Source organism: Solanum stenotomum, chromosome 4 (assembly GCF_019186545.1).
Source record: "Solanum stenotomum isolate F172 chromosome 4, ASM1918654v1, whole genome shotgun sequence".
Lineage (NCBI taxonomy): Eukaryota > Viridiplantae > Streptophyta > Magnoliopsida > Solanales > Solanaceae > Solanum > Solanum stenotomum.
Window position 1 is genome coordinate 7,324,067 of NC_064285.1, and position 22,255 is coordinate 7,346,321.

At 35.8% G+C, this 22,255-nt stretch overlaps 1 protein-coding gene across 4 annotated transcripts; it reads left to right on the plus strand.

Moving 5' to 3' along the window:
- The first annotated feature begins 4,305 nt into the window (after positions 1–4,305).
- On the plus strand, positions 4,306–20,914 carry LOC125861714 (uncharacterized). 4 transcript variants are annotated; one of them, XM_049541571.1, is made up of 12 exons: positions 4,306–4,568; positions 4,893–4,989; positions 5,674–5,806; positions 5,899–6,081; positions 6,165–6,264; positions 6,349–6,376; positions 6,721–6,763; positions 6,849–7,001; positions 11,625–13,845; positions 13,978–15,364; positions 16,404–16,487; positions 20,410–20,914. In XM_049541571.1, the coding sequence occupies exons 3-12, from the start codon at positions 5,748–5,750 to the stop codon at positions 20,472–20,474; spliced, it is 4,323 nt and encodes a 1,440-aa protein (XP_049397528.1). In that variant the 5' UTR covers positions 4,306–4,568; positions 4,893–4,989; positions 5,674–5,747; the 3' UTR covers positions 20,475–20,914. The 4 variants fall into 4 exon arrangements, with proteins under 4 accessions (XP_049397528.1, XP_049397529.1, XP_049397527.1 ...); XM_049541572.1 differs by having other exon boundaries at positions 4,896–5,022; XM_049541570.1 differs by having other exon boundaries at positions 4,896–4,989.
- Positions 20,915–22,255: the final 1,341 nt, after the last annotated feature.

A 22,255-nucleotide genomic window follows, 5' to 3' on the forward strand; every position in this document is an offset into this window, starting at 1 on the left:
CATTCATTGACATCTAAAGTTATCCGCATATTTCACTCAGACACCTCAATTAAGAGTTGTACCTATTGAACACCTGGCTTGTTCAAAACATGTACCTATTGAATACGTTTTGATGATATGGCATCACAGGTGTAAATACACCTCTGAGAAGCGCGTGAAACAAAAAAAAATTACTTACAAACCAATCACAAAATAACACGTCAACATTCAAAAAGTAAAGCAAACATTTCAACATTAAAAAAAAAAATCCCTAAAACATGTCTTCTTCCCCAATTCCAAATCACCTTACTGCATTTCCTCCTCACTAGTCACCAGCTAAATCGTTTTGCCACCTTCCCCTGCCACGCACCCTCTCTATATTCTCCTTCATTTTTCCTTTCTACTATCATTCCACCATCACCAATATCGTCTTTGTTATCTTAGTTGAGGTGTTCAAGTGAATTATGCGGACAACTTTTTACTTTAAAATATTTTCTTATAATATATTTTTATATTTTTGAATCCAAATGACATATGTCACAATTTAATTCGTCGTTGTGCCATGTCATCGTAAGTGTATTTCACACACTTCACATTTTTGCTTGATTGTCAAAAAAATGTCGAAGAGGTATCAATTCAAAGTGGTGGAGGTGTTCAAGTGAATTATGCGGACAACTTTAAGTGGCCGTCGATGACTTAAGCCTATATATATATATATATATATATATATATATATATATTCTTATATTGCTTAAAAATGATAAATTGATACAATTAATGTAAAGTAAATCCAAATGACTTGGAGAAAATAAAATAAGTAGCGTTATTTAATTGGATATTTTTTTACCTTTTAATGCTTGTCTAACAAGCGTTGAATACTTATACTAGGTAAATTGTTTGTATTTAAATGGTTCATAGGAAATAGAGTTAAGAAGTTAAAACGATACAAAATTCAGTTGAAGAGCCAAAATAAAATTTAGTGGCAAGTTAAAAGGAATTGTGTATGTATTTTGCCGATAATATAATTACCTCCTCCAATTTATAACCTTATTTAAAAAAAAAAAAAANTCATATTTCACTTAGACACCTCAATTAAAAGTTGTACCTATTGAACACCTGTCTTGTTCAAAACATGTACCTATTGAATACATTTTGATGATATGGCATCATAGGTGTAATACACCTCTAAGAAGCGCGTGAAACAAAAAAAAATTACTTACAAACCAATCACAAAATAACACATCAACATTCAAAAAGTAAAGCAAACATTTCAACATTAAAAAAAAAAAAATCCCTAAAACATGCCTTCTTCCCCAATTCCAAACCACCTTACTGCATTTCCTCCTCACCAGTCACCAACTAAATCGTTTTGCCACCTTCCCCTGCCACACACCCTTTCTATATTCTCCTTCATTTTTCCTTTCTACTATCATTCCACCATCACCAATATCGTCTTTGTTATCTTAGTTGAGGTGTTCAAGTGAATTATGCGGGCAACTTTTTACTTTAAAATATTTTCTTATAATATATTTTTATATTTTTGAATCCAAATGACATATGTCACAATTTAATTCGTCATTGTGCCATGTCATCGCGAGTGTATTTCACACACTTCACATTTTTGTTTGATTGTCAAAAAAATATCGAAGAGGTATCAATTCGAAGTGGTGGAGGTGTTCAAGTGAATTATGCAGACAACTTTAAGTGGTCGTCGATGACTTAAGCCTATATATATATATTCTTATATTGCTTAAAAATGATAAATTGATACAATTAATGTAAAGTAAATCCAAATGACTTGGAGAAAATAAAATACGTATCGTTATTTAATTGGATATTTTTTTACCTTTTAATGCTTGTCTAACAAGTGTTGAATACTAATACTAGGTAAATTGTTTGTATTTAAGTGGTTCATAGGAAATAGAGTTAAGAGGTTAAAACGATACAAAATTCAGTTGAAGAGCCAAAATAAAATTTAGTGGCAAGTTAAAAGGAATTGTGTATGTATTTGGCCGATAATATAATTACCTCCTCCAATTTATAACCTTATTTAAAAAAAAAACATTTTAACTTAGACCCACAAACAATTTTAAATCGGTACAAATATACTTTTTTCCGATCAATCCTAGTTTTGAGTAAGAAAATAATTTTCACACTAAATACAAATGACCACATGTTAAAAATATCGAAAAAATACAAAAAGAAAGAGGAAAAAGGCAACTTTTATAAATTAATAGTTTATATTTATAAAGAAAGAGAAAAAAGACTACCATTTTCAACTTTTATTCAAATTATATACTTATATTAAAATATTTGTACGTAAATAAATTTAATTATTTTATTAACTTAAAATCGTTATAAATAATAATTAAATTGTGAATGTACTTCGAAGAATGATGAGTTATGAATGTTCAAGTGTGGCCTACTATGTTTCCATAAGAAAAACCTCACGACACAAAACCTACACATGCCCATCATGTGACAACAATTCTTCATCTGTTTTACATTCCAAGTGTGGCAATGAAAGGGACTACATATCCAAAAAAATGTGCCATACTTTAATTTATTTTATGTTATGGAAAAATGTCTGAAATATATTTGAACTTTGATTGAATTTGCTGTAATATTATCGAACTTTGGAAATGACCTTTTACCCCCTACACTATTTAATATTGAATTTTAAAGGTATATATGTACCCACGTGGACATCATAAATATTGCATCATTATAAATAGTAATGTGTCCACGTGGACACATATATACCTTTAAAATACACTATTAAATAGTGCAGGGGTAAAAAGTTCTTCATAAAGTTTGATATCGTAACAACAATTTCGGCCAAAGTTGAAGTATTTTTCAAACTCTTTTCCCTTTATGTTATAATATAAAATATATCCAGAAAATTAAAATTGACATGAAGAGTTACTATAGTCTATATATGCATCAACTCCATAAAAAACTTATATTGGGTTCTGGCTTTGATTTTTCTAAGTATAAGCTAAGTTTTATATATTTTATAGTCTTAAAAATGATTACACAAAAATTAATTTTTGTTACGTAGGATTATATTTTAATAGTATGAATTAAAAAAAAAAAACTTATCATCAAAGGATGTGGTATAGTGGATGAGGCTACTTCTCCTTTAATCAAATGTCTCGGGTCTAGGCCATGGATATGGATTTTTTTTTTGTAAGGAGCGTTACCTTCCGAATGGGGCTTTATCTGACACGAATTTGAACTAGTCAGACTCCAATACTGAGACTGAACACCAGATGCAAAACAAAAAAAAACCTTATTTCATGTTTAATTAAAATAACTTATAAAAATATCTCAGAAAGTTTAAACATGGCAAGGTCATCAACTCTTATTTAACCATTAGCTATTTAGCACAAACTTTTTTAATTTTGTGCCATTTTTTTCTATATTATTTGTGTTTTCAATTTGTTCTTGTGATTTTTTTGAAAAAAAAGCATTTTCACTCTTTTAAAGAAAAAAAGTTGGGGTGCATTAGAGCTGATATATTTCTCGTTAGAGAAATGATGCACAAATGTTTTTCGTCATTCAACAAATGATGTATATGTACTCTTGTCTTACCATAAATGAGGTATATTTATCCTTCGGTTAAGAGACTCAATTAAAAAAAAAAAAATATAAAACTAAAATTTTAATTATAAAGCTTTTGACATGACTTTAAAAAATCATCTATCTCACCCAGTTTTCGTTTCTCAAGACCTAATCCAACAAAACATATAAATTTAATCTCTCTTTTTTTCGAGATCCGACCCAAACTCATTTTATGATCGAGTAGAAAAGAAATTGAAAATTTAATTTGAATAGTATATGGAGAGGTAAAAGAAAAAATAGTACTCCCTCCGTCTCAATTTATGTGACACTTTTTAGATTTCGAAATTCAAATAAGTCTATCTTTGATTGTAAATTTTTCATAAATTTTTTAATTATTTTAATTGCCAATTATTGGGACTTATAGTACTTTTACGTAATTTACAATTATATAAATTTCATTTTTCAAAAATTGAAGATTTCACGCGCTAAATTTCGATAAACATGAACTGTTTAACTCTATAAAATAAAAAATATCATATAAATTGAGATGAAGAAAATAATACTACTAATAAAATTTATGTATATTTTACCAATAGTGTATTACAAAGTAATCAACACCATTTGGTACAACTTTTGAGCACGACAAAAACTTGAAAATTGTTGGCGTGGTTGCTTTAATGGAAAAAAATTGTGATATTTGAAAACAGAAGTCGCAAAATTACGATTTTGTCCTATACACAGCACTCTGTCCCCCTTCCCTTCCACTCAACACTTCTCTCTCCACTGTATCTCCAATTTCACCCTATAAAGCTAGAGAGAGAGAGAGAGAGTAAAGCGAACACCATTGTTGACACACCTGCAGTTCACTCACCATTGTTAGGGTTTTCTTAAAGAAAAAACAAAGCTATTTTCATTCGTCTGGGAACTGACACAGAACCTGAAAAAACAAAATGCTGGTTCAGAAATAAACTGAATTTGAATGATCTAGCTAACATATTGAACATATATGCCTTCACATTGCTAGGGTTAGTTCTAATTTACACTATTTTGTTACTCTTTTTTTTACGATTAATTGTTAATTGCTAGGGTTCTTTTAGTTGTTGATGTTCATGTGCTTGAGGGCTAGTGGTTCATGGTTCAAAATTTGGTGGATAATGATATTGGTGAGGTGCACTAAACATATATCACAAGCTGTAATTTTTTTGTGCTTATTAGATTAGTTGTTTGGATTTAGCTTATCTAAAAGTTGTGAAGTTTTGGAAATTTATTGCATACTTGTTTTATTTATATGGTTGTTATGCATTGGATTTGGCTAATTTGAAATTTGTTGGGTTTTTTTTATATCTAAGCAGCTAGGACTTTGAAGGTTCTGATAGGAAGAAACTAACTGACAGAAAAACCAAAATGCTGGTTCAGATATGAACTGAATTGGGACAATCTAGCTCGGTTAGTGAAGATCTCTGTTTTCGCGTTGTTAATGTCAGTTCTTGTTTCTGCTATTTTCTCACTTTCTTTTTCAATTGTATTTGTATGTTCCACTAGTAATTTAATGGGTAGTTATTTTTAAGTTGCTCAAGAAAGCTAATTACTTTGCAAATTCAATTACCTCCTCCGTGAACTTTGCTTATCTAGGACTTCTCTATGAGAAATGCTAACTTATTCTGCTTGTTATATTTATACGGAATTTCACATTGCATTTTTCATTTGAAATTTGTTTTTTCCTATAACCAAATTTGGCATTTGATAATTGATACTGACGATTTATATCTAGCCAAGTGCTACTAGTTTGGGATTTAGGCATAGCTGATTGACTGCTGTATAACCTGATCTGAAGGAATTTCACATTAATAGTATGCCATTTCAATTCTTGCTTTAATAAAATTCTACTCGTCACACACATTCTGCTTAAAATCACCTATTTTCGAAGTAAGGTCTATCATGTAAAAGATTATTTTTTGAAATTATTTCATGAAATATATTTATTTCCTTTTTTGTTTCCTCATGAAACTATCCAATACTCACTCTGTCTCTCAAGCTTATTTAAACTCACAAAGTTGCTGTTCTTCTGTATATATATTTGGGATTCTATGTGTTGCTCACACTTATTCTTGATTTTTCCTGAAATATAAGAGGCATTGAGGGTATATATGAAAGAAGCCAATCTGAAGATTCTACTATCTTAGTCAAGGAGTGGAGGGGGGAAGATGGAATCCAGTATGCTGCTTGATTATGCGGTTTTCCAGCTGTCACCAAAACGCTCTCGGTGAGTGATAGCTATGCATTTGTTGCACTTATGGAGAAATTTTGTAAATTTTCTTGATTTCTCTCATTTCTTATGGTAAATTGCTTGGGCAGATGTGAATTGTTTGTTTCCAGTGATGGTAATACGGAGAAACTGGCGTCAGGATTATTAAAGCCGTTTGTGACCCATTTAAAGGTTGCAGAAGAACAAGTTGCATTGGCAGTTCAGTCTATAAAGCTTGAAGTTAAAAGGTGTAAAAATTCTGAAACATGGTTCACAAAGGGAACTTTAGAAAGGTAATTACCCATCCTACTTGTCCAGGAGAAACTGGGAAAATGAAGAGTGATGTGATTGATCGCTGATGTCACATGTATTCCAGGTTTGTGAGGTTTGTCAGCACACCAGAAGTTTTGGAGCTTGTCAATACCTTGGATGCAGAAATGTCTCAACTTGAAGCTGCCCGAAGAATATATTCCCAGGTAATGAACTGTCACTGTTAACTGTCATATACAAGTCACTTAACTACTTAGTAAAATTATAACTTTCTTTTTCCTTCATTTCAGGGAGAAGGGTATCAGTTTAGTAGCACAGGTATGAATGCCCGATAACCTATCTGTATTGGTTAAAGAACGTTCCTTTGGGTAATGGGCATTTTGGGTGGTCTTGAACGCCCTTACAACATCTGATGAACATTAATTTCGATAAGTGTTCCTGGTTTCTTTAGTTATTACTTAATCAGCTCTCTTTATTTAAACTCGAGTGTGTTTTAAATGCTGTACCAAGTTTGTTGTTCCATTATTCGCGTGTGTCAATTTTGGCTATTAGGTTTGAAATTCAGGACTCACTTTTATTCGAAATTACTGTATTTACTCGCTAGTTCTGTGGCTCTCTGTTGGTTTTCTCTGACGTTGCTATTGGCTTCATAATTCTTCCAGGAAGTGGTGGATCTGGAGTTACAGTAGCAGCTGATGCAACAAAGTATACCCTCTTTTTGCCTTTACATGCATGGTTGCTTGTAGCATTTGTTACTTTATTTCATGTTCCCTACTGCCTGTTTACACAGGAAGGAGTTATTGCGAGCTATTGATGTGAGGCTTACTGCAGTACGGCAGGACTTAAGTACAGCTTCTTCTCGTGCAGCAGCTGCTGGTTTCAATCTAGACACAGTATCAGAACTTCAAATGTTTGCAGATCAGTTTGGTGCCCATCGCTTGAAGTAAGAATATCTTACGCCTTTCTTTGTGCATTAGCTTCTTTCAAACCCACCTTCCTCCTCTCTGTCTGTCCTCATGAGAAGTTAGTCTAGGGTTCAATCTACCCCAATATCCTAATTGTTGTTGTTTAAGCTAGGAAGCATGCTGATCCAATTGCCTATCTGCACAGTAAGTGTCCACAGTCTTTTGGTGTTCTTATTGTGTTTAAATTAGCTGGTTACTCATTAGAAAGGTTGGAGCTGTGTGGGTGAATTCTGGTTTCAGATTGTCTGGGACAATGACAAATAAATCCTTGAACTGGTTCAAGTTCCTAACTCATAAAAGCCAAAGTTGTCTAAAGATGACCTGAAATATATCCAAGTAATACCAATTTTGTTCTCAGTTAAACAACACACCTGTTTTAAGTTGTGGTGCCTGGTTTTAAAGGGCTTGGATCATGTTAAGTATCCAAAATGGGACTTAGCAGTTTGTCTGACTTTCTTCTTTTGATAACAGTGATGTAACTTGTCTGCACCTCGATCGTTCTGTTGGGTACTTGCACTCTCCTATTAATACAGGTTCCAGGTAACTCTTAGTGTTTTGGGAAGTGAGAAGCGGAAAAAAGCGACGAGGGCACGCTTCATAGGAGCGAGAAGCGAAGCGCACACTTTTTTTTAAGTAAAGTGATATTTAGTATTAAAATAAAAAATATTAAATAAACTAGTTACAACTTTACTAGTTACTACAAGCAAAAAAGAAGTGTAACTTAGCAACAAAACAACAAATAAACTAAGTAAGAAAAATAAAGACTATTAAGAGCAGCAACCAACATACGCACATCACTGATCACAGTCACACTATATAGAAATAAAAAAAAAACAGAGCAGCAATAGAATTGGAAAAAAAACAGAGCAGTAATCGAAATTGAAAAAAAACAGAGCAGTAATAGAGATTGAAAATCAGAGCAGCAATAGAGACTGAAAAACAGAGCAGCAACAGAAATTGAAAAAAAAAAAGCAGCAATAAAAATATAGAAAAAAACACAGCAACAACCAAAAATAGAAAAAAAACAGTAGCAGAGCAGTCGCAGCCTCGCAGAGAAGAAGAGAAGAAGAAGAAGAGAACTTACAGCAGTGGCAGCCTCGCAGCAATAAAAATATAGAAAAAAACACAGCAGCAACCAAAAATAGAAAAAAAAACAGTCGCAACCTCGCAGAGAAGAAGAGAACTTACAGCAGTTGCAGCCTCGCAGCAGTCCTAAGAAAATATTTGAAGTTGCGAAATGAGGTATTGTGAAGTCACGAAAGAAGATTTCAGAAATTTTTTAAAAAAACCTTCAATATTTTTTAAAAAAACCCTAATTAGCGCTTTTCAAATTAAGCACACCTTTTCTCGCTTTTTCTTTTCTTGCGCTTCTCGCTTCAACTGTAGAAGCGATCACTTTTTGAATGTCGCCTCGCTTCATGGAAGAAAAGCGTAGGGGGTGCGCTTCGCCTTGCCTTGCGCTTTAAGCGCGCTTTTCCTCGCTTTTTATAACACTGGTAACTCTATCACTAAAGCTTAGGCAGATGAGAAGAAATTAGTTTGTTTGATTTAACCAAGAACAATGTACTCTCAAATCCAGGTAGATGGATATTGCTTAGCAATCCCATACCACCGTTTCATATTAATCATCCTATTTGAAGTCCATATTTTACATTTTCATCTATCATACCATTACCCTAGCACATTGTGCCTAGATATCCTAATTCTTTACACTTGGAGCCTGGTTGGATTGACTTAAAATAAGTAGCTTTTAAGTCAAATAAAAATTCAAACTTAAATGACTTTTAAGTCAAAAAATAAAAAGTAGGGGGAGACCTACTTTTGTTTTTTATAACTTATTTTAAGTTATTTTTAATCTTGCCAAATACTTCCTAACTTGTTTTAAGTCATTTTTGACTTATTTTAAGTCATTATTATATTTGTCAAACACTTCCGGAAGTCAAGAACCGACTTAAAAGTAGGTTTGACCAACTTTTAAGTCAATCCAAACACCCTCTTAGGCACCACAATCCCATTTATACTTCATTCTTTCTAGGTGGAATCTATCGGCAGCCCCCCAAAGTTGGCATGACTTTTCACTTAGACACCTCACGTATGCCTTGTACTTGAAAAGTCGTGCCAACTTAAAAATGTACAAGGCTTAATAATTACAGTTTTAGTGAATGATAAACGAAGATGAGGTGCATAAAAAGGTTATACACAAGAATTTTCGAAAACAAAGGAAAACATGTAATTGCAAAACAAGAGATCAACATTTTGACAACACTTCGGAATTTGGATGACAAATAAACAATTTGAAGTTAACAGTGGACAATATTCACAAGAATTAAAGAAAGAACTCTTTTTTGTGACAATGGTGGTGTTGGGGTCAACTTGCGTACACCTCGACTATTCCACTAGGTACTTGTGTGTAATAATGTTTCTTGACAAGTAGCTGAAATAGCAGTAAATTTTTACTATTTGGAAGTCTTGGTGAGTGAGCAACATATCTAGTGAAACCCCTAAGTGGGTCTAGAGAGGGTAGGACGTACACAAACCTTACCCCTATCTTTGTGGGGTAGAGAGACTATTCTCAATAGATTCTCAGCATAATGATGCATTACCAAAACATGCTAGAAAGAAAAAAATAACGGTAACAAAATGGCAAAATAAACACAACCAATGAAGCAATAGATAACAAATGAAAAATCGATGCAAAAGATATTACGCAAGTACTAAATGGTAATACTACTAATAAGGAGAAAGAAGAAGAGGAGACTTGCCCCCTCTCTCTCCCACAAAGGTGATACAACACTCAGCTACTTACTAACCTTCTATCCTAATCCTCAACCTCCAACCTTCCTATCAAGGGTCATGTCCTCAGTAAGTTGGAGGTGCGCCATGCCCTGCCAAATCACCTCCCTTAACTCTTCTTGAACCTACCTCTACCTCTTCTAACACTCACTATTGCCAACCTCTCAGGCCTCCTCACTGGTGTGTCCGTACACCTTGTCTTCACATGCCTGAACCATCTCAACTTCGCTTCCCTCATCTTGTCCTCCCGAGAGGCCACTCCCACCTTGCAATGTATAGCTTTGTTCCTGATCATATCTTTCCTAGTATGCCACACCCATTTGAGTATCCTCATTTCTGCTACCTTCATCTTTTGAACATGTGCATTCTTGACTGACCAACACTCTGCCCTATACAACAAAGTAGGTCTACCTGCTGCTCGGTAGAACTTACCCTTAAGACTTGGTGACACATTTTCATCACATCACATTTGACCAAGTATAATTTGCTTATATGCTTGATGAAATAGTGAGCACACAGTGTTATAAAAAGCGAGGAAAAGCGCGCTTAAAGCGCAAGGCAAGGCGAAGCGCAGCCCATGCACTTTTCTTCCCTGAAGCGAGGCGACATTCAAAAGGCGATCGCTTCTATAGTTGAAGCGAGAAGCGCAAGAAGAGAAAAAGCGAGAAAAGGCGCGCTTAATTTGAAAAAAACGCTAATTAGGGTTTAAAAAAAAAATTGAAGTTTTTTTTTAATTTCTGAAATCTTCTTTCGCAACTTCACAATACTTCCTTTCGCGACTTCAAATATTTTCTTTGGACTGCTGCGAGGCTGCGACTGTTGTAAGTTCTCTTCTTCTCTGCGAGGCTGCGACTGTTTTTTTTTCTATTTTTGGTTGCTGCTGTGTTTTTTCTATATTTTTATTGTTGCGAGGCTGCCACTGCTGTAAGTTCTCTTCTTCTCTGTGAGGCTGCGACTGCTCTGCTACTGTTTTTTTTTCTATTTTTGGTTGCTGCTGTGTTTTTTTCTATATTTTTATTGCTGTTTTTTTTTTTTCAACTTCTGTTGCTGGTCTGTTTTTCAATCTCTATTGTTGCTCTGTTTTTCAATCTCTATTACTGCTCTGTTTTTTTTTCAATTTCTATTACTGCTCTGTTTTTTTCCAATTCTATTGCTGCTCTGTTTTTTTTTATCTCTATACTGTGTGACTGTGATCAGTGATGTGCGTATGCTGGTTGCTGCTCTTAATAGTCGTTATTTTTCTTAGTTTATTTGTTGTTTTGTTACTAAGTTGCTCTTCTTTTTTGCTTGTAGTAACTAGTAAAGTTGTAACTAGTTTATTTAATATTTTTTTATTTTTATGCTAAATATCGCTTTACTTAAAAAAAGCGTGCACTTCGCTTCTCGCTCCTGTGAAGCGAGCCCTCGTCGCTTTTTTCGGCTTCTCGCTTCCCAAAATACTGTGAGCACATCAATGCTTACATATCAATGATATCCACAACATTCGTATTTTATACTGGATAATATACTTTCAGCTTCTTTATTTTTTTCGTTCCCTTTGGGTTATGGANTGAAAAAAGCGTGCGCTTCTCTTCTCGCTCCTGTGAAGCGTGCCCTCGTCGCTTTTTTCGGCTTCTCGCTTCCCAAAACACTGTGAGCACATCAATGCTTACATATCAATGATATCCACAACATTCGTATTTTATACTGGATAATATACTTTCAGCTTCTTTATTTTTTTCGTTCCCTTTGGGTTATGGAATCAGATCATTTATTACCTTTTTACAATTTCAAATATATAAATGGATCTCTTTTTTTTTTTCTTTCAGTGAAGCATGCAACAAATTTATATCCTTGAGTGAGAGGTGGCCAGACTTGATCAATCCGTGGAAAGGGGTGCCAAGAGATGATCAAGCTGTTCGTTGCTCTTATGGATCAGACATGTCGATTGACGAGGACCCTGCTATATCCGTCCAGCCATCCACTCTGTCCCATTCTACCAGTCGAGAATCCTATTTGAAACAACATCCACACCACCTTGACCAATATATGCCCTCGATAGGTCAGCAACTGACACCCCTCTTGCAACATAGCAGGGAATCTAACATAAAATCAAAAGAGAAGAGTAAGGAAAGGGAAGTCATTTCTGAGAAAGAAAAGGAAGAGGACACTTCATCCAAGCAAGCCGAATCGACCGAGCTTAGTAGACATAAAAGGCGGCTCAGCGTGCAGGACCGTATCAGCTTGTTTGAGAACAAGCAGAAGGAGGAAAATTCTGGGAGCGCTGGCAAGCCAGTGGTTGGAAAACCTGTAGAGCTTCAGAGGTTGTCATCTGGTGTCTCAGTCCCTCCTGTCACTGAAAAGGCGGTGTTGAGAAGATGGAGTGGTGCCAGTGATATGAGCATTGATTTGACTGGTGACAAGGACACTGAGAGCCCTCAATGCACTCCTTCTGCCTCTGTTTCTCAGTCCAAGCCAATGGACCAAAAGGCATCAGGTTTGACTGATACAGCAAGTTTTGGCAGGCCAAATTTATGTAGTGTTCCATGTATGGTTGGTAGCAGCAAATTAAATGAACAGACAGATGCTAATTTGAGGGTTGCACATACAAATGAAAAGGAAGAGGTGGCTGGTGCAAAGCAATTAACTGGTTCTTGTAGGAATATTGAAGATTCTTCCAAGTCTATATCAAATTCTACTTTAGGTATCTTCGATAGCGATGGATGGAAAGAACAAGCTAGTGGAAAGGCTAGGTCAATCACACTTATTAGAAGGGCTGAGGAAAAGAGTCTGAAAAATCAACTGGAACCTGGAGAACAGTTGCTCACATCCCCTGGAAGTAAGAGCGATCAAATTGCTTCAACTCCCAACTCAAACTTCAAGGGGTTCCAAGGGGGTGATGAGTTTGGAGGGAGTAAAGGCCAATTGGTTCATCAGGCTGCTGGCCTGAAGAAACATGGTGCTCAGCAAGAGCGTGAATATGCGAAGGCCAAGATTTGCAATCATGAGGAACCTGGATCAAGTGATCTTTCAGTTTCACAACGAGATAAGGCCTCTCAAAGGACTACAGAGGACTCTGTGCAGTTTGATAGTAGTTCTAGAGTAGAAGTTACAGAAATTTTTTCTGCTAAAGGCATTGAAAATAATTCTCCTTACCTGCAATCAAGATGGCGATCACCTGGTGAAACTGAGGAAGTTGAAAAGGTTGAGTTGGCCCCGTCTGAGAAAGTAGCAGGTGCTTCTGCATCAAAGGGAGAGGATTTCAGACACCAACTAGTGAAGCTTAAAAAACAAGGTGCTGCTGAACAAATCAGGAAGGCACAAGATAGCAGAGATGAAAGCAATTCTGGAACTAGCAAAGTGTTGTTGTCCGGCAAAATGTTTATGGAGGCTCAGGAGGGACCCAAGTTGTTTTTGACACCCCCTATAGGGAAAGTTCAGAGGGCAAGGCAGTCAAAAGGAAACCAGGAGTTGAATGACGAGTTGAAAGTGAAAGCTAATGAGCTTGAAAGGCTTTTTGCTGACCACAAACTACGTGCCCCTGAAGACCAATCTAATTCTAACAGGAAGAGCAAGGCCAGCGACATGCAAGGATGGCAAGTTGCAACTTCTTCCAACAAGAAGCCTGTTGTAGATAATGCTCTTGTTCAATTATCTGACAATTACATGTTGAGAGAACCTGCCACAAGTTCCAATGATATAGAGAGATTTGCTGTTACTCCACCGACTAAAGAGGCTAACAATCAGACCTTTGGAGATTTTTTAAATAGGACTTCCTCTGAGCTAAGTTTTTCAGATGGCTCCCGAGGAAAATTCTATGAGATATATATGCAGAAACGGGATGCAAAACTTAGGGCAGAATGGAATTCTAAGAGAGTTGAGAAGGAAGCCAAATTGAAGGCATTGGAGGATAGCCTTGAGAGGAGTAGAGCTGATATGAAGACCAAGTTTGCAGGATCCACTGACAAGGGCAGTGCTGTCTCTGGTTCTCGTCGGCGTGCTGAGAGACTTCAATCATTTAATTCTAGGTCCATTTTGAAGAGAAACCAGGTAGTTTAATTCTGCTCTATCATTAAATTAAGCAATACCTACACACGTGCACATTACTGCTTCTTGTTCTTAGAGTTGATTGGTTGTTTTTCTGTTATGTGTAACCAACCTTGAAGAAGTTTCCTTTGACAGCAACAATTAATTTTTGAGCAAAGTGATGAAGAAGAAGGTATTTCTGAATTTCCAAAGCAGAAAAAATATGGTGAAGACAGGTCTTTTGATGAAACATTTGTTGGGGAAGATGGTTCTAAAAACACTCAGAACAAGAAACACTTACCTGTCAAAAATTTTTCTTCGTCCACCCCTCGCACTTCACTAGTATCTGTTCCAAGGTCTGGCAAGAAAGTTTCTAGTAGTTCTTCAGGTGGACGAAGGTTTCCATCTGACAATCCTCTTGCTCGGTCTGTCCCAAACTTCTCTGACATCAGAAAGGAAAACACCAAGTCTTCTTCTGCAGTTGGTAAAACAACTCATTCACAATCTAGAAACTATACCCGTGATAAAAGCTCCAGAGAAGGGGTATCTCTTGTCAAGGAGGACAAATCATGGCGATCACAATCCTTGAGGCAAAGCTCTGCCAATGTGGGAGAATTTAGGGAAGCATCTCCGTTGAATTCAGATGGTGTTGTGGCACCACTCAGGTTTCAGATGGAGCAAAGTCTCAATGATAAATTTCTAAAAAATTCAGACTCGAAGGCTTTCTTAATAAAGGGTAAAGACCCTGTCTTCAGCACTAGAGCTGGTCTGACTAAGACAGGGTCTTCTGTCATATCGAAGGTTGAGGACAATGATAACGAATATGATGACATGGTCCTTGAGCCTAAAGATACAGCAGATAGGCTCCAGGATAAGGAAGAGGAAGAATTTGAGAACATGACAGCTGAACTTCGGTCATACTTTGATAATGGGGAGCCAAGACTGAGCCATGATTCAGAGAAGATGGTGACCTCTGGATCAGAAAGTGGTGATGTTTTGGATTCATTTTCTCAGGTGGACTCTGCTCTGGAAGCTGTATTGCCTTCTGACTTTCTTTCTGGTGGAACTGTACAAGATTCTGTGGGAGAAAGTCACGTCTCATGGAATTTACATGCTCACCACCCTTTTTCTTATGCTCAAGAGATATCTGATGTTGATGCATCTGTGGACTCGCCTGTGGGAAGTCCTGTGTCCTGGAATTCACAGTCTCTAAGTCAGACGGAGAGTGATGCAACTAGAAATAGGAAGAAATGGGGAATGGCTCAGAAACCTATGTTTGTGGCAAATTCTGCTCAAAGTCAATCGCGCAAGGATACATCTGGGGGATTTAAACGATTATTGAAATTTGGGAAGAAAAATCGTGGCACAGATAACTTTGTTGACCTGATTTCTGCAACTACCTCTGAAGGAGATGATGACACAGAAGATGGACGTGATCCTTATAATCGATCTTCAGAATATCTTAAAAAGTCAAGAATGGGCCTCTCACAAGGGCATCCACTCGATGATAGCTTGTGCGCGGATGAGGTTTTTAGTGAACGAGGTGAAATTTTGATGTTTCATTCTATAAAAGAAATGTTTCTTGTTTTTATATGGCAGATTAATAATGGTCTCCTGAAATTTGAATAATTGTTCTGATTGTTAATTGTTTTATGGTGCCACAGTGTTAACAAAATGATATTATTGATCAGTTAAAGAGTGGCTTATTACCACATTTATTATAAGCTCAGGATACCCAGATTTGTGGTGTATTTATTGAGGAAATTTGACATTTGAACAAACAAAATAGTACTACAATTACATGCAAATGTGTCTGATAGGAAGTGTGTAACTGAATATTAAGATTAAGGGATCTTTTTGTCATAACAATTTTTTTGAAGGACAAAAGGTGATAATGAATCACACATCACGTAATTAGAGGTATATATGATTCTATGAAATTTACTTATAAGAAAAAAGGAAATAATTATGGTTCTTGAGGAAAATAAACGTGCTTATTATCTGCAACTTCAGCTGTTGTGTTTTAACTCTCTTACTATTTGAGTTTTGAAGTTCCTATTTTTTTTTCTTCTACATCATTCAATCAGCTATATGAATCCTCTATATCCCATTCAACTCTATTTAGGTTCATTTCATTCCACTTCCAAATAATTCAATACATGAAAAAATTAAGTGGTAACAGATGATAATCTGTGCAGATCACTGTAGTGATTCTTGTATGTCCAGCGAAAGTTCAGGGATGATGCTACCGAGATTTCTCTATAAAGAAAACTTGGAAGAAAAGGAGATCCTCAGTTTTTTCTTTTTGCAAAGTGGTCCATTTCACTTTTGCCCTATCTAATGTTAAGTCAATTTCACGAGCATGAAGTAAATGGAAAAAACTCCAAACCCTGGAGTTTTTGGGTCTTAACCTCTATGCATGTAAATGTAAATGAGGATGTTTTGGAAGGTTCAGTTGGTGATTTTCTTATTCACTTTCCTTCCGATGCGTGTTTGAGTTAATTATCCAGTCATCTCTTTCCAGCTTTATATTTAACATTCTGGATTTAAGGTTACTAACTGACGATCTTTTCTTCTGGCAGTTCAATCCTTGCACACTTCTATTCTGGCACTTCCAGATAATTTCAAATCGAGGGAGGATTATTTATCAGGGAGCTCAATTAAAGGTGACTACTTAGTATATAAAGTTGGTCTTTCCTGTCATGCTCTCTGTGTTCTTTATTTTCTATCATTTAAAAGCCACCATGTGAAGAAACTTCGCACCAGGGATATGAGCAAAAACATTAAAAAAGGACAACAGAAATGGTAAAGAACTTTTGTGGTAGCATAGTAGTCACTTTGCTTCATAATAATAGAAAAGAGCGCACAGGTTTGTATTGTAAGAAAACATAAAAAAGAAACAAGCTTACATAATTTTATTTTTCACAAGGTAAATAATTTTATTACTAAGGAGAAAATCTCTTGTTTACAAGCAATCCAAAAAGTAGAGAATCTACGGCATAATATGATTCTCTACAAACGGCACCCTATCTTCTATTCAAACTGTTCCTTAATGAGCATCTACAAGAAACTAGGAATGAGAGATAATTCCTCAAATGTACCCCTCAAAAACCCTCCTATTTCTTTCCTTCCACAGGACTCACATGAGTGATAGTGGGGTAGCATCCTACTCTTTGACTTCTCCTCTTAAATTTTCAGCTGGAGAGTACTTGGCATTGCCGATTGCATCCGAACCGTTTCAATATCTCACACGACAAGTGAGTTGCCACTAGAAAAAAGTAGGAAGAGGTGGTCCACATCGTCACCTAAGCATTTGGAAATGAAACATCAGTTGAAATATGTATAGTATCTGTGTTTTCCTTAAAGTTCTCATCTATCAATATTGCTCCTCTTGTGCCAACCAAGTGAAAAACACACATGTCTTGGTGCCTTCGGAATCCAAGTTGATAAGTGTGGAAAATCCTACTCTTCCCTCACCAAGACTTTATAATAATATGACTTTACTGAAAACAATCTATTTCTTCCCACTCCCTACCTGCATAAATCCTGACTACTTGGGATGTACTCTGCTTGTAAAGCATTTCAACCAGGTCTGGAAATTTTGCTACTTCTCCCCCCCCAATCTCTTGTCAATCTGTTGTACTGTCATTTCTTTATGGTTTCAGATGTTATAAATATTCGGGAATACCGATGATGTCTAACAATTGTTTCAATATAATCCTTCAAAAGCTGCACCCCTAAAAGGAAGTGTGATATATTTACCCCCCCCCTCCCAATCAACAATTCTATACTTTTCCACTATCATCTCCCTCTATAAAATACGCTCTTTAATCTCGACTTCATAGGAAATTCCCTAATAAAGCCTTGTTGAAATTCAGGTATCTTTCACCCCGAGACCCTCCTTCCATCGTCGCCTTCAATTTCTGTGGAGATATAATGACCAGTTGACTAAATGAAACATCTTATCTCCATTTACTAAATCCCATAGAAAGTTCTTTTTGAGCCTTTTCATTTACCTGTGAGACTGGCTAGTGCGTGAAACAATGACATAAAGCATGTCAGGATGCTTGATAGAGTGCTCCTAATCAACACTATGTCAAGCCATGTACCTCTTTTGCCAACCTGCTAGCCTCTTGTCAACTCTCTCTGATGATGCTGAGACTCGGGTGCAGATATAGAGATCGGATTCCTCATCACATAAATTTAAAGATTTGGTGGTATGGATCTGGGTGCGGATACGAGTGCTGGGATACAACCAATAAATATATATTATGACATCTATAAGTATTTTTTGATTAATTAAAGTTATTGAACTAAAACTAATAAAATTTGATTCTTTATGAACACATAATATTTTATTCATAAGATATCTCATGTAATAAAGCATCTTCATACTTTATATAACTCTCTCTTGTCTCTACATATGGCATAAACCCAAAAGTCAAACCAAATACTTAATCAATCTATACTTCTTGGTCATAGATGTAGTCAAAGCACTAAAGGTGAGTTGACCATATTCCCTGTGGATCCCACATCCACCCACAAATTGTGTCGGATCGACATGTTTGTGCAGGGATTTTGAAGGGTATGAGCAACCTGGACTCTCTCAATCACTCTGCTCCAAGTTGGTTGCTCCTTATTGAAAGTGCCCAAGGCTAAGCCAAGATTAGTAGTTGGAAGAGATCTAACCCAGCAATTGAGCACCGGTCCTAAATTCTCAATATTGTTCACTTCATCAACATGAATGATCTCATATTTTCTGAGGTTGATCTTGAGGACTGACACTATCCAGAATCATATAGGAACGGGGAACCTGTATAAGGTAATCTTGCTGGTAAATGTTCGCCTCACAGAAAACTAAAGTATCTTCTTGGAGCAAGAGATGTGGAACCCTCAATGTACTTTGCTCCCTAATTGCTGCATAAAACCTCCTCAAGTAATCAACTACAACAACTCTATCTATCATTCCACTGAATACTTCCAGTATCAGGATGAATAGTAATGGAGATAAGAAGTCCCCTTTCTCAAGCCCCCCAAGCTGCCCAAGAAATCACATGGGCTACCATTCACTAGGACCAAAAATCTGACCATTGACATGGAGAAGTTGATCCACTTTCTCCACCTATCCACTAATTCCATCTTCAACATTATCAATTCTAGGAATTTTCAGTTTGCATGTTCATAAGCCTTCTCAAGGTCTCGTTTGCTTAAGATCCTAGGCTCTTCCTGCTTCCTGTGCCACCAAAGTTGCATCATGGATTTGTCTTCCTTTCACGAACGTAAGCATTGTCTCGTACGGTACCTTCTTTAGTCTACGAAATAGCACTTTAGAGATTATTTTATAGATTCTTCCTACAGAGCTTCCAAAAATTTGTATGCAGTTTTTATACCATCTAATTTTTTAAAAACTGAATAATAACAGCTAAAGATTAATCCTTGTTTTCCTCTGTTTCTGTGTTAAGTATCCACAATGCTCCCTCGTTCATCTCCAAATATTCACATCTCCAACTGTTACTCTAGTATCTTCAAAGCCAACAGCTAAAGAATCTCTCTCCCTCTCTCTCTCTTCCTCTTAGTTGGTCGCACATACAGCTTTCTTACATCCTCAGCTTGACCTAGATACAACCCTTTGGAAGAGTTAAAAACGCTGTGTTGGCACTTTGTTTTATAAACATAGAAGGTAGCTTAAGCTGCTTGTAAATCTGTTGAGGTTTAATACTCTGCAATCAATCAGAGATTGGGCCCTAGCTTTACGTATATAGTATATGAGGCGGTACGGGACTTAATGACCTAAAAATGGATTGCAGCCATAAGACAAGGAGTTGGAGATCGTCTATGGGTGGTATTCATGGTGGTGGTGATAATGAATATGTGTATGGGGTATATGGATATGGTTTTCTAGGATTTGAATGCTTACATCTAATGGATTTAAGGAAAGCAAGTTGTATTTCTGCTTTGAGTTTTTAGATAAAGGAAATTCTGTAAATCATTTTAGAGAGTTAGCTGGCTTAGTTATCGTTTGAATACTCACATTTTTGTAGATTGCCACCTACTTGGTTTAAATATTAGCAATTTTTTTTCTAATTTTTTAAAAGTTATTAACCTACTTTCTAAATGAGGACCGGCTGCCATTAATGTGAGGTGAACAGTGGTTTCAGGTGGTGTCTGACCTGAGTAGAACTCCATTTAGTAGCTATAATCTGTAACCTTGCTTCCGATTGGCTTAGTGGGTGAGATAATCTGTTTTATGGTTTTTGCTACTAGATTCCTTAAACTAGTTAAGTTTGTAGAAAAGCTCATGTTTGGATAATACATTTTTCTTGGTATTTTGTCACTTAATCTTAGGATCTTACCAATTTAAGCTAGACGTCCAGTTGAAACTCCCAAGTCTTCTACACTCTTGCAGCTGAACATTTGCACAATAAGTACTGTTGTTCCATCTGAATTCTAATGCTTGTTACTTCCTGTGTTGAATTGGTCAACACAGTATTACTCTATTGCAGAAATTTGAAGTCTGTAAAATTATTATGCTTCAGCGATCCGAAGTATTTTACATGCTAACTTTTGTTTAATTTACTGTTTGTACAGCTCCAAAGTCATTTTTTTCCTTATCGACATTCAGAAGCAAAGGAAGTGATTCAAAACCAAGATAGGTCTTTTCAAAGTATTAAAAGTTCCCACTGGTTAAGCAATTGGAATTTCCTTCACGATATTCAAACAGTAATTTACACAGAGAGACTGAGGTAGGCTATTCTACAATCATCTATGTATGGTGTATAGTTAGTGTATCATGTAGCTTGAGAGGGCCTTGCTTCCCACTTAGCTATCTCTAGCAATTTTCTCGGAATATAGTTTTGTATATTATCTTAAGATGACTGTCCCTGAATAGGGATGTTTATGTGATTTTGTAAGTTAGAGCCATTCTTTTCTTACATTGCCATATACATTGATTTTGGGTAAATATCAGAAGATGGAATTGTGTTCAAAAATCAAATGTTGCGCGAGTAGAAGGTAGCTATTTGATCTGCTGTATTATAGCTTGTAATATAAGGCATATCGCGATGTATAACCTTGTTATCTAGTACCACTATGTCATTTTTGCATTGCCTAGACCTCTGGAATTTCTCGATAACACCCATTGAATATGTGTTTGTTCATACAAGTATTTTAGCAATGGATCAAAATTTGCAAATTTCTGGTTGTAGCATGAGGTTTCATTGGGATTTTATCATTTGTGACCACCTTGTGAAGAGGAAAGTTCTCATGTTCTGCTTTTAGTCAATTCTCAATGGGGGGAGAGTAGATGTGATCGTGTGTTTGTTATGGTGCCAGAAAATGTTTTCTTAATTCTTCCGTCAAAAATTTGGAGAAATATTTTCTCTGGGAAAATAAATTCCTTAACAATGAAGAAAATGACTTCCCTAATGAAAGTACGGAAAATAATTTGCTTTAGTAGCATTTCACACCCACAGCCCCACTCCATCCCCACACCTCTACCCCTAGCCCCTTGGTGTTTGCTTAAATTATACGTAAATATTTTTGACATAATATTTTCTGCTTACTTATCAAACATTATAAAATAAGTAAAAGAATCACTTATTTTCTTAAAAAAAAAGACTTTCCTGTCATACCAAACAAACTTTTAAGTGCATCCGATTGCCTACAAGCTTGACTCACCAATACTACCAGAATCTGTTTTCTAAAAGGAAATATTTACCAATTATGTGGGCCAATTCCAAAAGAAAGTGCCACAATATCTTTCTTTCTTTTTTTTTTTTTTTTTATTAAAAAAGAGCAGTTTACAGAGAATTACAAAAATAGTTTTAGAATTATTAATATCAATCTTTGCCTAACGTTAATAATAATGGACGCTCATCACTCAATAATTACAATGGAATGTGTTGGCTCATAATCTAACTGAATTTTTTATTTCATGTATAAATAGGATTTCTTGGGATTCTGGCTTTCCAATCTGTGTTGTAACTAATGCAATGAAGTGTTTTCTTGAAAGAAAAAAAAAATCACCCAATGATTACACTATGCAAACAAAAGTTTTTAAGGAATCAAGCTAAGTAGAGTACTTAATAATCATCTAAACAGAAGTTTACATATAACTAATTATTATATATAATGTCATTTTCAATAGTCCTACATAGACTTGCAAAATAAAAAACTTCTTTCTTACTCTCTCAACAACAGCTCAACCCCCTCTTCCTTAAACTACCTAAGCTGACCAGCAAAACAACCATATCATCAAATTGACTATATTACCCCCCCAAAAATGACAAGAATGTCACAAGACTCATATTTACAAATTGGTCATAATGGTCATTTGAAGAACAATAAAAGGGCCCCCCTTATGAAGCTGGCAACAAGTAGGACCAGAAAGTTGGTTGCCTTGGCTTAGAAGCCAAGATAAGTTAGACACAAACTT